General features: G+C 34.2%; 2 protein-coding genes across 2 annotated transcripts in view; both read left to right on the top strand.

The window, feature by feature from the left end:
* The first annotated feature begins 7410 nt into the window (after positions 1-7410).
* On the top strand, positions 7411-10331 carry LOC145053928 (ubiquitin carboxyl-terminal hydrolase 4-like). The gene is made up of 6 exons (XM_079002050.1): positions 7411-7674; positions 8671-8784; positions 8954-9052; positions 9159-9338; positions 9430-9611; positions 9690-10331. Exons 1-6 carry the CDS (start codon positions 7558-7560, stop codon positions 10105-10107), a joined length of 1110 nt encoding a protein of 369 aa, XP_078858176.1. The 5' UTR covers positions 7411-7557; the 3' UTR covers positions 10108-10331.
* A 2656-nt stretch (positions 10332-12987) lies between these two features.
* Positions 12988-14291, top strand: part of LOC145053927 (ubiquinol oxidase, mitochondrial-like) — a 1871-nt gene continuing 567 nt past the window's right edge. The window contains exons 1-3 of the mRNA XM_079002049.1: positions 12988-13489; positions 13717-13845; positions 13960-14291. The exon at positions 13960-14291 is cut by the window's right edge and continues 157 nt beyond it. Coding sequence (XP_078858175.1) covers positions 13133-13489; positions 13717-13845; positions 13960-14291 — 818 coding nt within the window. The 5' untranslated portion in view covers positions 12988-13132. The remainder of the gene's footprint in view (positions 13490-13716; positions 13846-13959) is intronic.

Genomic DNA, 14291 nt, shown 5'->3' with positions numbered 1-14291 from the left:
TTATGAATTTATAAATTAAATTTATCAGTGATTCCAAGTTATAATACTGATTGATCTACTTACGGGAGTGATGTCTAGGCTAGATATAGAGAGTTGTTTTAAATGGGTTTCCAAACAGTGTGTGTGTGTGTATATATATATATATATATATATATATATATATACAACAAACAGATCCTACCTCCGATATGATCTTACCTGGTTGTTCCTTATTTTATCTGAAGCACAGCCATACTCTTTGACTCTCCCATCTCCTGGACTCTTCAGGCTCTTAGGGCAGATTTGTATCCAATGCCCTTTCTCTTGGCAGCAAACGCAGGTCGGTTCTCCTAGAACATCCTCAGAAGCATGGTTGGTTGACTTTCCCAACAAATATGCTCCATTGCCTTGCTAAATCATTTCTGATTCAGTAGCAATGAGCATGTAAGTTAAGTCAATGAGGCTTACGTCATGATCCATCATATGATACTTTCTTTTGAACTCATTATATGATTCAGGGAGTGACTGCAGAACCCAGTCTACAGCCAACTTATTAGGGAATGATGCACCCAACATTATCAACCTATCGATGTGTGATTTCATTCCTAGAACGTTGGCACACACGGGTTTACCATCTTCATGTTTCATTTCCAATAGGGCTTTAGTGACATTGAACCTTTCAATTCTTCGATCATGTGGGTTAGGGAGAATAATTGAAGGAGGTGGAGGAGGTGAAGCATGATTTCTTGTTCCTCGATCGAATCGTGGAATATCATCTTCATGTGGAATGCTTGTTCCACGGGATTTGGGAAGACCATAGTTGTCGTACTTTGACATCTACAAAACGGGAAAAAAATAAATTCAAGTTAGTTGATTGATTGAGTCCTTAATAAATCACCCAAATGAGATATTAAGGCTAGGACCCAACACAATATTCTACAACTCGGGAGAGGGATGCCGTAACCCAAATTGCAGAACATTTGAAGGTAAGTGAATGACGATTCACTAATTTCCACCATGAAAAACGAAAAGGAAATTTAAGTTTTAAATTTATGAAAATTCCTAGATCCTTTGAGATTCATTGAACATTACAATGGCATGTTTAAATCTCGATATGCCCCTCTAATTTGTGACTGGGATGTCGAGGATCACAAAGCGGGTGTGAATGACCATGCAAACTTACATGGTGCCCCCACATGTTACAGTCACCTATTCGATGTGCCGGTAAACCACACACGCTCCACCGAACTATGACAAACATTGAGTCACCCTTTGCTACCTTTGCTTAGAACCATTTAGTGTGCCGGTAAACCACACACGCTCCACTAACTTCTTCGCAAGGGCACAAAGTGTAATTTCATGGAATTGCATCAATTCACTTTTGCCTAAAGTAACTAAGATTGGGAATTTTGTAAAACATTTAGTTACTTATGTACTTCATTATACTTATAATGGAAGGTTTTGTCCTATCCTACCCGTTCGGCTAACGACCCTCCACCAGTCAAGAGTGCGGTGGGTAAGAGTGGATACCCATTCAATTGCCATTTTATAAACACCCCTTATAGACCAGCTTCGTGAATGAGGCCAACTAACGGTAAGACTGACTTTTACTCATATATATATATATATATATATATATATATATATATATATATATATATATATATATATATAATGTTAGACTTTTAATGTTATATATAGTATATGGTGTATTTTACACTTTTAAAATACTAGGTGGTCAAATTTAACAATTATACTTTTAATTCAATTAAATTTTAAACCAAAACTTTATGGATTTATTAAACCTCTTTTAATTATACACCTTAATTAATTAATAAAACCATAAGGGTGTGATTTGAACTTTTCAAAACAATACTAGGGTTTTAGAATTTAACATTCCTAAATTAAACTTTTAATCAACCTTTAAATTCCAAACTTGAGGGCAAGTTTTGAAACATTTCAAAACATTAGGGTTTAGAATTTAAATATACATCAAAATTAGACTTTTAATCAAAATTTAAATTCCAAAATTTGAGGGCAAGTTTTGAAACCTTTTTCAAAACATTAGGATTTCAACTATTTAAATTTCAAAACAAAACTTTTGAGTTCAAATTTAAACTATAAAACCTAAAGGGGAAAATTGAAACTTTTCATAACACAAGGATCAAATAACAAATAATATAAATTAAACAATTAATTTCATCATTATCTATATTTGACCTAATTTCAATTTCTTGCAAAATAAGTTACCCAATTAATACAAATAATCCAACTTTAATCATATAAGGAAGTTATTATCTAATCAATTGGTAATTATCTTTTGTTTAATCAAGGATATATTCATAAATATGTATAAAATCGGATTTTAATGATCTAAACAGATAAGGAAAGTTTCCATGAGTAAAACAGCAAGAAATCCCGAAATCCCCTCTTTCTGATGCTCGAACTCGCCGAGTATCACACTGGACTCGCCGAGTACACTGTGGTACTCGCCGAGTTCATCAGGCAGAATGTCCAAAAACGATTTTGCAACTTGAATAAACACACAAGGCATCAATACAATAGAAATCAATCAAGGCTCTGATACCACTGATGGGTTTTAGCTATAAGAACATCCTCTGTGCTCATACAAACCCTAATGCTTGGATCTAAGTTTCTCTATTGTACATGCAAGTTATCCAAGACTATAAACCCTAGATCTATCATATGATAAGCAATATAACATATAAATTAGGGTTTAGATCATACCTTGATTGTTATGTAGCAATAACAATCTCAAATCCTCCTTTGTAATGACTTTAGAAAGCTTAGAGTCACAAATGTCACTCCTTTAATGGTTCACAAACACCAAGAGCAAGAGGATGAAGAAGAAAAGAGAAGGAGGCTGCCCAAAACCGTCCAAAACCCTAAGGAGTTACTTCCACACGTTTTTGGTGCTCTAGGGATCTTTATATAGTGAAGCTATTAGGGTTATCAAACAAGGAAACCCTAATTTGGATGCTTAGGCCCTAAGCAACCCATGGACTCCTTCCTTAAAGGCCCTAGGAAGATTTCTAATGGGTTTCCTCATAGAATTCGTCCACCCTTTAATATGAAGTCCATTAGCTCAATATTCAACTATCACACAATTGACAGTTTAAGTCCCTTAAGTTTAATTAATCTCTTGTAGCCACAAACTTAATTCTTATTAATTCTTGACTAATATTAATTAAACAATATGATTTCTCCTTTAATATATTATTCCCATAACATATTAATAAATCATATTTAATCCTTTCTCTCCATAATTCATCCTATCAAGTTGCTTTGGTGAAGGCAACCCAAAAGGACCATGCACCATTGGGTCAAGTACATACCAAAATAGTTATGGACTTAGACACTAATCCAACACTTCATTCCTCCATTCCACCCTTCCATTACCAAAAGATTCCTTTGGTCCCCTCCATATCCATGTGATTTAAACCAACCAATCATCATTTAGCTTCAAATGTGGATGCTCCAAGCCTAAAATAAAAGTCTAGGATCCATCTTCACAAGCTCACTTCATCCAAGCCTTTAGATTTTAAGCCCAAATCTTCTTTTATGGATCCGCCAAGCCCAACAATGCCTCGAGAGCCCACTAAGCCCGCCTCCAATCAACCCGCAACCGCAAAGAACACCGAAAACCTGCAAAATACCTTATGCAAAATAAAAAGCACCCGATACGATCCATAATAAAGAAAATAAAGAATATACAATGCATTAATAATAAAAACATCTAAAAATTCTAAAATAAACTATAAAAAAGTAAATAAAATAAACTATCAATTATCATTAAACATATCATGGGATTGAAAACCCTATGTATCATCTCACCAGGTTTCCCAACTTGACCCACTTATTTTATATGCATCACAAGTAGCGGTGTTAAGACTTATAAAGACTTGAATAGGATGCAAAGTGATTAAGGAGAAGACTCACAATATTGTTCATGATTGTTAGGTCTTTATGTTGTAACATATGTTGTGTATTGATTACGACATCATTAGAGTTTTTATTAATTTGAAACAATCATTTGTACTCAAAATATTGTAATATACTAGGAATTTCTGCAAATAAAGTATATTATGATTTTGAAAGTGTAAAGATTTTTTTTTGTTCTAAAAAATTAAGGGATGTCACATGCAGCAAGTGGGAATCGCGACTTGGACACTTCTACGTCACATATAGATTGAACCTACGTTGCGTGTAGGAAGTTTGACCTAGACTGTTGACTTTGACTTTTTGACCAAAGTTTGACTTTTGGTTAAACTTGTTGGAATCAAGTTATAGACCGAGTTAGAACCTCTATGTGATTTGTAGGTGGTTCATGGTAGCTGATTAGATTTGTAGGATATTAAGATTGTAACTGTTACTTCAGGTGAGTCTTCTCACTATATTATATAGGACATTAGGTGTCATTGTATGCTAGACTGTCTTTGTGACTTCACATGAAATAATATATTTTAATCATAAAACTTGTATGAAAGACTATGGTTGGATTATATCACTTAGATGAAAGATTATGGTTGGACCAAAACATTGGTACGAAAAACTATAACAGGATAGACTACAATTGTGACTGTAGCAACGGAAGTGAGTGTAAGACTATGGTTGGATCATAACATTAACATGATTATATGATATTTTTGGGAACTCACTAAGCTTTGTGCTTATGGTTTTAAGTTTAAAATGTTTCAAGTTGTTTTGACAGCAAGGGGGATAGCATGACTTAATTGCATCATGTCTGCTGAGAGTTGTATTTATGGAGATTTTGCACCTTATTTTTACTATCTTTTGATACTCTGATCTTAAAAGATACTCTGATCTATTTATGGTTTACCAAACTAAGAACACATGGTTACTTATTTTCTTATGAATGAGAATAGAATGTTTGTTGATTTAAAAAATGATTTGAAATTTGGGACGTTACATGTATCCACAAATTATAGTAACTATTTATACATACACCCATTACTTTCCTCTTAAACATACACTTTTTGTCATTAAATGGTGTAACAATGTAAATTTTCAAAATAAAATTTTCATTTTCAAAACATTCATTTACTCACAAAATAACATCAAACGTATTGTATCAAATGTATTTATCACAAAAACATCTCCCCAGAATCCAAAACATAAACTCCTCAAGTGTGTATGGATCATGCCGACGCCTTCCCGCACTCATCACTGGTACCCGAAACACATCACACAACAACTGTAAGCATAAATGCTAAGTGAGTTCCCCAAAATACCGCATACAACACATACGCCACTCAAGGCTATAATATGACCCTCCGGTCGATGTGTCTCAGCGGGACCCTCCAGTCCCATAGCTCGTTGGACCCTTTGGTCCGGTCATAGCTCGTTAGGCCCTCCGGCCCGGTCTGTATCGTTGGACCCTTCGGTCCGGTCTATAACAACTTACAACATACACATAAAACATAGCACATAATCTCATACATAACACATAAGACCCTCTGGTCTACACAATATACCACTCTAGGTAACGTATAGTGAGAAGACTCACCTCGATGTCTCGGAAAATATCTGACTCGGGATAAGTGTGATCTAGCCCCCGCCTAATCACATAAAGTAATACACTCATAAATACAACTGTACTCAACCCTAAAAGTCAACAAGGTCAACGGTCAACTTTGACCCAACTCGGCGAGTGCACTAGGGCGACTCGGCGAGTCTACATGTGTCCACTGACTCTCTTAGATCCTCTCTTGACACGCCGAGTACCTCCCTGACTCGACAAGTTCCACCTGACATGAATCGCAGGGCCACCACAACTCAACTCGCCGAGTCTCAAGAACAACTCGGCGAGTTCCAGCTTGAACTTAGTCCCCCTGACTCTCCCTGACTCACCGAGTCATTCCCTCAACTCAACAAGTCCACTCACTAAGTGATTACGGGCACCCTTCTTACTACTCGTCGAGTATGTTCTTCAGACTCGGCGAGTTCATGCCATGCATAAACTCAAAACCACTTCTGAGGTCATATCTGTTCCATTCAATCATAGATCTGGCCTCCCCAAGCATGATAATCACGTAAAGTCCAAACCTTGATGCTCAAACAACATCTATTTGCTCCTATATGATGTTTTAGCCCCATTTATCATGACCCATGGTCAAAACTCCCATGGATCCTCATAAAGCTTAAGGAAAAATGCTTCTCTGGACCTCTATGGATCCTATTCCAAGTCTCATCACAAATAGGGACGAATTGGACATCAAATCTAGCCAACAAAGGGGGTCAAGAAACCCTAAACCTCCATGATCATCATAACAACAGAAAGGGAGCCAAAATATTACCTCCAAAGTGATGCTCTGAGCTCCAAATTCGAAGAATGTCCACCTCCCTTGCTTCCTCTTGGCTAGAACCTCCTTTGCCTTGCCAAACAATGCTTCAAAGGTTAACAATGGCCTCCTCTCTCTCTCTCTCTCTCTCTCTCTCTCTCTCTCTCTCAAAACGCTCAAGATCTCTTAAGAGTTTCTCTCTAGGGTTGGTGGCTGCAAATGACGACCATAAGGCCCTTTAAATAGGTCTCAAACCCTTGGAAATTAGGGTTTCATTAAATAGCGAGGAATCGCCGAGTCCAGACGCGAACCCGTGCACATAACCGCGATCCTACTCGGCGAGTTTAGACTCCAACTCGCCGAGTCTCCTCACAACACCCAAAAATAAAAGAATAAAAATAATACCTAGGAATCCAGATGTTACAAATGGAACTTAAATTTTCAACCTTTTTTGGCTGATGGACACTTATTTGTCAACTCTTAATGTGGCTTGCTAAATGCCTTTGGATGTAATTATAGTTTTAGATGAGAATGGATTTTTACAAATCAATTTTCTCTGTTCAACTGTAAAATAACTATTTGGGATATTCAATAGGAAAGAAACAAAGACAGATAATATAAGAAGTAGGATCGTCAAATGCTATAAAAAAGAAGTTAAATCATGTTTGGAATAAGAAAATACTTATAAATAACATTTAAAATGCGAGTCTGTATTACATATCCTAAATTCAGTGAAAATAAATAAAAAGTTGGCATTTTTTTTTTTTTTTTTTGATAGTTTTTTTTGCTAATATCTCAAGTTATAAATATGTTACAGATCAATTATCACTCTAAAGTAATCAATTTTACTTTTTTTTTTTCATTTTTTTCAGTTATTATATTATACATTTAATTTAGTTTTATATGCACCACAAGCAACCATGAGGTGAGTCAACTTGGAAAGAATCAAAGGGGGCAGAGAGGAGTGTTTGATAAAATAAAGAAACCCGATCAAACTGTTTCGGATTCTTCACGCTTTCTCTTTGAAATGTCCGTTTTCTAATATAAACCCTAACCGATTGCACATAAAATCTATTTTCGAGCGTGTTTGTATGTTATCTCAAGAACCCTAGGCAATAGCATTTCAATCAATAACGAATTTCTCTACAATTGCAATATTTTTACCAAAGTTTTCTAGGTTTGATTGAAGGGGGTACGATAGATATAATAGAGAGGGAAAGAAATAGAGGAATTCTGGTATTTGGTGGATGGTCTCATGGGCGCAGCGGGGTCAAAGCTCGAGAAAGCTCTAGGAGACCAATTTCCTGAAGGCGAACGATATTTCGGACTAGAAAACTTCGGTAACACTTGCTACTGTAACAGCGTCCTGCAGGTTTCATCCGATTTCCTTTCTTTTCTTATTTTGATTTGGTAGGGTTTGTTTTAATGAATACGATCTTATTGGTTTATTTACTTTATTTAGTGGTTTTAGACAGATTAAGTTAATATTTCTAGTGGTGTCTGGAGTTAAACTTTATCTTTATAACTTGCTAAACTTTAGTTCAGTTGACCCGATGTGTTAGAGTATGCTCTCTCGATCAATTTAACATGAGAAATGCATATTTTGACTTCATTTTGGGCCAGTTTCTTCAGTTTTCAGATTTAACTTCTTGGGTTTATATGTGGTTAAAAGATATTTCTTGATAACTATTTGGTTTGGGAAGCATTTTCTTCAGTTCTTTGGATGTCTTGTAGTTCTAAAGAAAGGGGTACCAGGAATGATACTTGAAGCATCTTGTCAAATGGCAGAATTATGATTCGATTCAAAAGCTACATCAATGGAATAGAATTTATAGACCTGTTCTTTACACTTGCTAATTTGCAATCTCATTTTCATTCTCTCCCACTACATACTTTTTTTTTTCTCATTTTTTTTTGCTTTCAACATAATGTATGTTATAAACCATGCTATAAACTTGGCTCTGCAAAAGTGCAAATGCATAAAGCTATAAATAGTCATATTTTTGGCCTTCAATTGAATTGCCATCTATTTTTACCTTAGTAGTAGTCCTAACTTTTTACAAGTCTGCCCTCATTTATTCTCACCCTTTTTCTAATCTTTTTAAACATCAAAATGATTAAAAAACCAGTCACTAAGTTGCTATTTGGTCTATTACCTTTCTGAAGATATTAATCCTTGCTCATTATCTCATGAGAGTGGAAAATCTTTAAAAAATATTTATCCTTAACAACACTTGGTTTATTACCTTTCTGAAGATATTGAAAAAGCCCAGTAATTCATGTTGCTTGTTATAACTTCACTCAAAGTTTGACCTGAACTATTTTGCTAATGTTCTCATATATCTTTTTCTTAAATCATAATTTTCAGGCTCTATATTTTTGTGTTCCATTTCGTGAACAACTACTTGAATATTATGAGAAGGTTAAAAATCCAGATGTAGAAGAAAATCTCCTTACATGTTTGGCGGAACTGTTTACACAGGTACACATTTTTTACTTGTAAATGTTCTTTTCTCTTACTCACTTTATACTCTACACAAATGGATATTTTTTACAGTTTTTTCAATGTAACCATGGCATATGTTTTTTTTTTTAAGTTGCATTTTATTTTCCTCATGATTTATATTCTACATTTGGGTCCCTTGTATTAGATTAGTACACAAAAGAAGAAAACAGGTGTTATTGCTCCAAAACGCTTTGTACAAAGAGTGAAGAAAGAAAATGAACTTTTCCGTGGTTACATGCATCAGGTATTATATAATAAAACAACTTCTTACATTAAATATGAAATCCATTTATACTTAATTTTTCAAATATCAGTGATGATGATGATTAATGTTTTTGAGTTTTGTGTAGGATGCACATGAATTTTTGAACTTTTTGTTAAACGAACTAGTTGATATACTAGAGAAAGAAACAAAAGGTACAAAAGAACATTCATCACCTCCTGAAAAGATACCCAATGGTATACATATGCCTCAGGCCAATGGTGTAAGAAAGGAGCCCTTGGTTACATGGGTTCACAAAAACTTTCAGGTATATTCATATCTTTTATTATTTTTCAACAATTAATCTAAGTAAATATATTTCATTTTACTTACAAATATAAATTTTTTTCCAATTTCAGGGTATACTCACAAATGAAACAAAGTGTTTAAGATGTGAAACTGTAACTGCAAGAGATGAGACATTCTTGGATCTAAGCCTTGATATCGAGCAAAACAGTTCCATTACAAGTTGCCTAAAGAACTTCAGTTCCACTGAGACTTTAAATGCTGAGGATAAGTTTTTCTGTGATAAGTGCTGCAGGTTTCGGTTTCTACTTTCTACTTTTTATTTTTGATTTTTTTTTAATGAAGGAAGTGTAAAAATGTTTTTGTTTTACAGTTTGCAGGAAGCACAAAAGAGGATGAAGATAAAGAAACAGCCGCATATTTTAGTGATACATTTGAAGCGCTTCAAGTACATGGAACAGCTGGGAAGGTATAAGAAGCTGTCATACCGTGTTGTGTTTCCACTTGAGCTGAAACTAACAAACACCATGGAAGATGCTGACTGTGAGTACTCTTTGTTTGCGGTTGTGGTCCATGTTGGCAGTGGGCCCAACCACGGGCATTATGTGAGTCTGGTGAAAAGCCACAACCATTGGCTCTTTTTTGATGATGAGAATGTGGAGATGATTGATGAGTCAGCAGTTCAAACTTCCTTTGGTTCGGCTCAGGAATATGCAAGCAATACTGACCATGGATACATCTTGTTTTATGAGAGCCTTGCTGGAAATAATAATAACATCACCTCCTGCTGAATTAAATCTCGTATTTTTTTTTTTGTGTTTTTGTTTTTATTGTGATATGGTAATGGTATAGAACATTTTGGGTTAGATGAGGATGAGAGAATGGATGGGTTTGATGTACAGTTGATATATGCTGCTGCTGCTGCTGATATTTGACTTCATCTGTTGTTAGTGACACAATAAAGCTACTTGCTTGTTTTCTTTTTTATATGTATTATGTACTTGAGACTTTAAAACCCTGCCTATCATATTCATATTCATATTCATATTCATATCATCATCGCTGATAATAATTAATCACAATGGCTTGGGTTTAGGTCGGACAAACCTTATTATTTCTATGTTTGATGTGCGTTTGTGTAAGCAAGTGTTACAACACATTTTCTGGTGTTTAAACTGTATATCAATTAAGTGTTCACTCCCAACTTTTTTTTGTTTGTTGCAAGATATAACTCGTTTTCTACATTAAACTATTAAAATAACAAGTTTGGTTTTTTAGTACCTGAAAGTGAACTGTAAGCTTTTTGAAACATCAACAAGCTTTACAGCTAATGGTAGTATATAGATATATATTTTCTTAATAAATATTTTGATTATTTTTAATTAATAAAAATGTTTATTAAAAATTTAAAGCTAACATAATAATTTACTAACTTAGCGAGTACCCAATCCAACATCAAAAAGTTCAAGGTGGATTTACACTCTGTGTTGATCCATTCGGCTACATATGTCTCTTTACTATTATCTATTTTTTCTATATTTTTCCATTAACATGAAAAAAAAAAGAGCAAAATCAACTTTCATTTCACTTATCTCACTAAAACAACTTTCATTAGAGACTAAGAGATTGGGCTATCGTCTTTATCATCAGAAGTCAACAAAGAATGAAAGCCTTTCCTAAACTACACCATGCCAAAACATTCTTAACATTTTAATATAAAAATAATATGAGAGAGAGAGAGATGTAGATAGAAAGATAGAAGAAAAGAGAAGAAAAAAAAGTATGAGAGGATGTTACCAACAACACATCGCCACTTCAAATGAACATCACCCAAGCAGATGGTGGTGTTCAATTGGATGATGAGTGGCCACATAAGCACCATGTAGTATGTGTGAGACCCATACAACAAAAACTTAGACCATAAAATATACATATCACACCACCACACCAAAACTACTACCACACAACATCAGCACCACTTACCTAAGGGTGTACTCACGACTCCATATCACCAAACCAATATTTGTATTCTATGCATGAAATTTTGTACATTGGAGAAGGCGAAGAAGGTTTCTTACGTTGTGAGGTGTGGCCCCAACAATGCCACAACACTTCCACACCACCCAAGGATGATGTATATGTTTTGCTCGTGCAAATTCTATCATATCAGTACAATACTATAGACATAATGCGTATATCTAACGGTCTTACAATACAAAAGAAAGATAATAGTCGCATGACAACTTACAAAATCAATTTTGGTGTTAACACCAATTTTGGCTTCAAACTTTTCCAGTTGAGCCTCATATATAATATCAAAATTGGTGTCATGAATAATATAACATCAAACATTTTGATGGTGTTTTACAATTAATATTATATTATTTTATTTTGTTTTAATTCTTCTAAGTTTGAGTTTATATATCTCATGTTAATTTAACAATATAGTTTTATTTTAGATTTAATATTTGTTTCAAATATATTTAAAATATAATATAAATATAATTTTTTAATAAAATGATTGTTTTAATAATATAATAATTAATTCCAATTTTTTATACATTTTGATTATTTTATGATATTTTGTCTCATAGATAATTTGTAAAGCTTTGAAATAAAAGATATACGATAAAATTATAAAATGGTGTGTATATATATATATATATATATATATATATATATATATATATATATATATATATATATATATATATATATATATATAGATATAAAACCATCAAAATATTAGGTATAAAACCATAAAATTGACTTTATTTTGATTAAACTATATATATATATATATATATATATATATATATATATATATATATATATATATATAAAACTATCAAAATATTAGTTATAGAACCATCAAAATTGACTTTATTTTGATTAAACAAAATATATATATATATATATATATATATATATATATATATATATATATATATATATATATATATATAAACTCCAAATAAATTCATTTTATACCAATCAATACTAATGGTAAAAAGTTTTGTAAAAACTTAATCAAATAATAAAAAGCTTTATAATAAGTTTACAATTGAAAATGTTATTAGAAAAAAAACTTATATTTAAAATTATTTTCTTAATAAAAAAACATTGAAGTGTGCTAGTTTTTATACTGTATTTAGTAAAAAAATGTTAAGGTTAAAAATGATCTTAAGAGTAAACACCCTCCAAATAACTCGTACAATTCGTTGAAAGCACATCACAGTCAAATTTACAAACTAACAGTCAAAGGGTATAAAGTTTCCACGTGTACCCTTCATGGACCAGGCAGATGTCCAAGCATCCCCCATAAACTTGGGTGCAAAGTAAGGTTATAAATGCATGTAACTCAAGGGTGTCCTTGTCATTCCACTCCCAACCTATTTTCTCCTTTAATAACTTTATAAATTTGAAATTATTGTTTAATTAATCTTTTATAATAATAACAAATCCACTTAATTTTAAAACTCGAGTCTATCATTATCATTATCATATGTACTAAAATAAACCTGCTTCAATTATTTTCTCAACTTAATTACATTGTTTATCCATCATGCATGAGTGGGTTGTACGGTACCAACACACATGCGTGCGGCGCGAGTGCTACATCTTTAAACCAGTAGACCGCGAAGCATGCAATCAGATTTCCATTCATAATATAATAATAACCGTTTGTTCACGGCAGTGTATTTGGTTTCCTCCGGTAACACCCAGAGAAAGAACGAGTGTAGAACGATCTAAAACTGAATCAGATTTCTTCGACCCCCTAAACCCTAACTGTTTACATCGATCACGCTTTCGAAAATGAATCGATTACTTGCCATGTCGATTTTGAGGAGGTGTATGATCAACAACGGCCGGAATTTACATGGAGAAAACATGTTTCAGTCGCCGGAATTGACCGCAGCGGTGGTACTGAATTTGAGGCCGTTTCATCAGGGGGTAATTGGTAGAGATGAGGATTTCGGAAACTTTAAGTGGAGGAGGATGATGAGCTCCACTGCGGAACCTGCGGCGAAGCCGCCATCGTTGAAGCAGGGTGATGCGGGGACTGAGAAGAAGGAAGGCGGAGATGAGGTTATGCCTGCGAGCTATTGGGGAATTTCGAGATCTAAAATCACCAGGGATGATGGTTCTGAGTGGCCGTGGAACTGTTTCATGGTAACTAACAAATTTGCAGTTGCTTATTTTGACATTATTTTTAAACTCGTCGTATTAATTCTTCGAACACACATACGCGATTTGAGATCTCGACATGCTATTGAATCACAGATTTGCATTTACAATCGCATTTTTGCTCATTGGAGATGCATATTAGACTGGACATTTCCATTTCGTTTATGATCTATTATTCATGATTGCGTTTCTCTCTGTTTCTTTCTTTGTAGCCATGGGATACTTACGAATCAAACTTGTCGATAGATCTCAGCAAGCACCATGTACCGAAGAATTTCCTTGATAAATTCGCTTTAAGAACCGTGAAACTCCTGAGAATTCCAACCGATGTCTTTTTCCAGGTAGGTACACCACATGTTATTCCCTTTCTCCTGTGCATCAATCTGCGTTCCAAAGCTTCTAAGTTCAAAATTCAACTTCATCTCGACTTGAATCTATCCATATCTATGTTTCAGAGGCGATATGGTTGTCGTGCAATGATGCTTGAAACTGTAGCAGCAGTCCCAGGAATGGTGGGCGGAATGCTGCTCCACCTGAGATCTCTACGGAAATTCCAACAAAGTGGTGGTTGGATCAAAGCGTTGCTTGAAGAAGCTGAGAACGAGAGGATGCACCTCATGACAATGGTGGAGCTCGTGAAACCAAAATGGTATGAACGACTTCTGGTTCTAGCAGTTCAGGGGGTGTTCTTCAATGCGTTTTTTGTTGCATACATATCATCCCCAAAACTGGCACATAGAATTGTTGGGTATCTTGAAGAAGAAGCTGTGCATTCATATACTGAGTT

This window comes from Lactuca serriola, chromosome 5, assembly GCF_051521515.1.
Source record: "Lactuca serriola cultivar US96UC23 chromosome 5, Lser_US96UC23_V15, whole genome shotgun sequence".
In the NCBI taxonomy this organism is placed as follows: Eukaryota; Viridiplantae; Streptophyta; class Magnoliopsida; order Asterales; family Asteraceae; genus Lactuca; species Lactuca serriola.
Note: the sequence above shows the minus strand (reverse complement) of the source record. Positions and strands in the feature narration are given on the sequence as shown.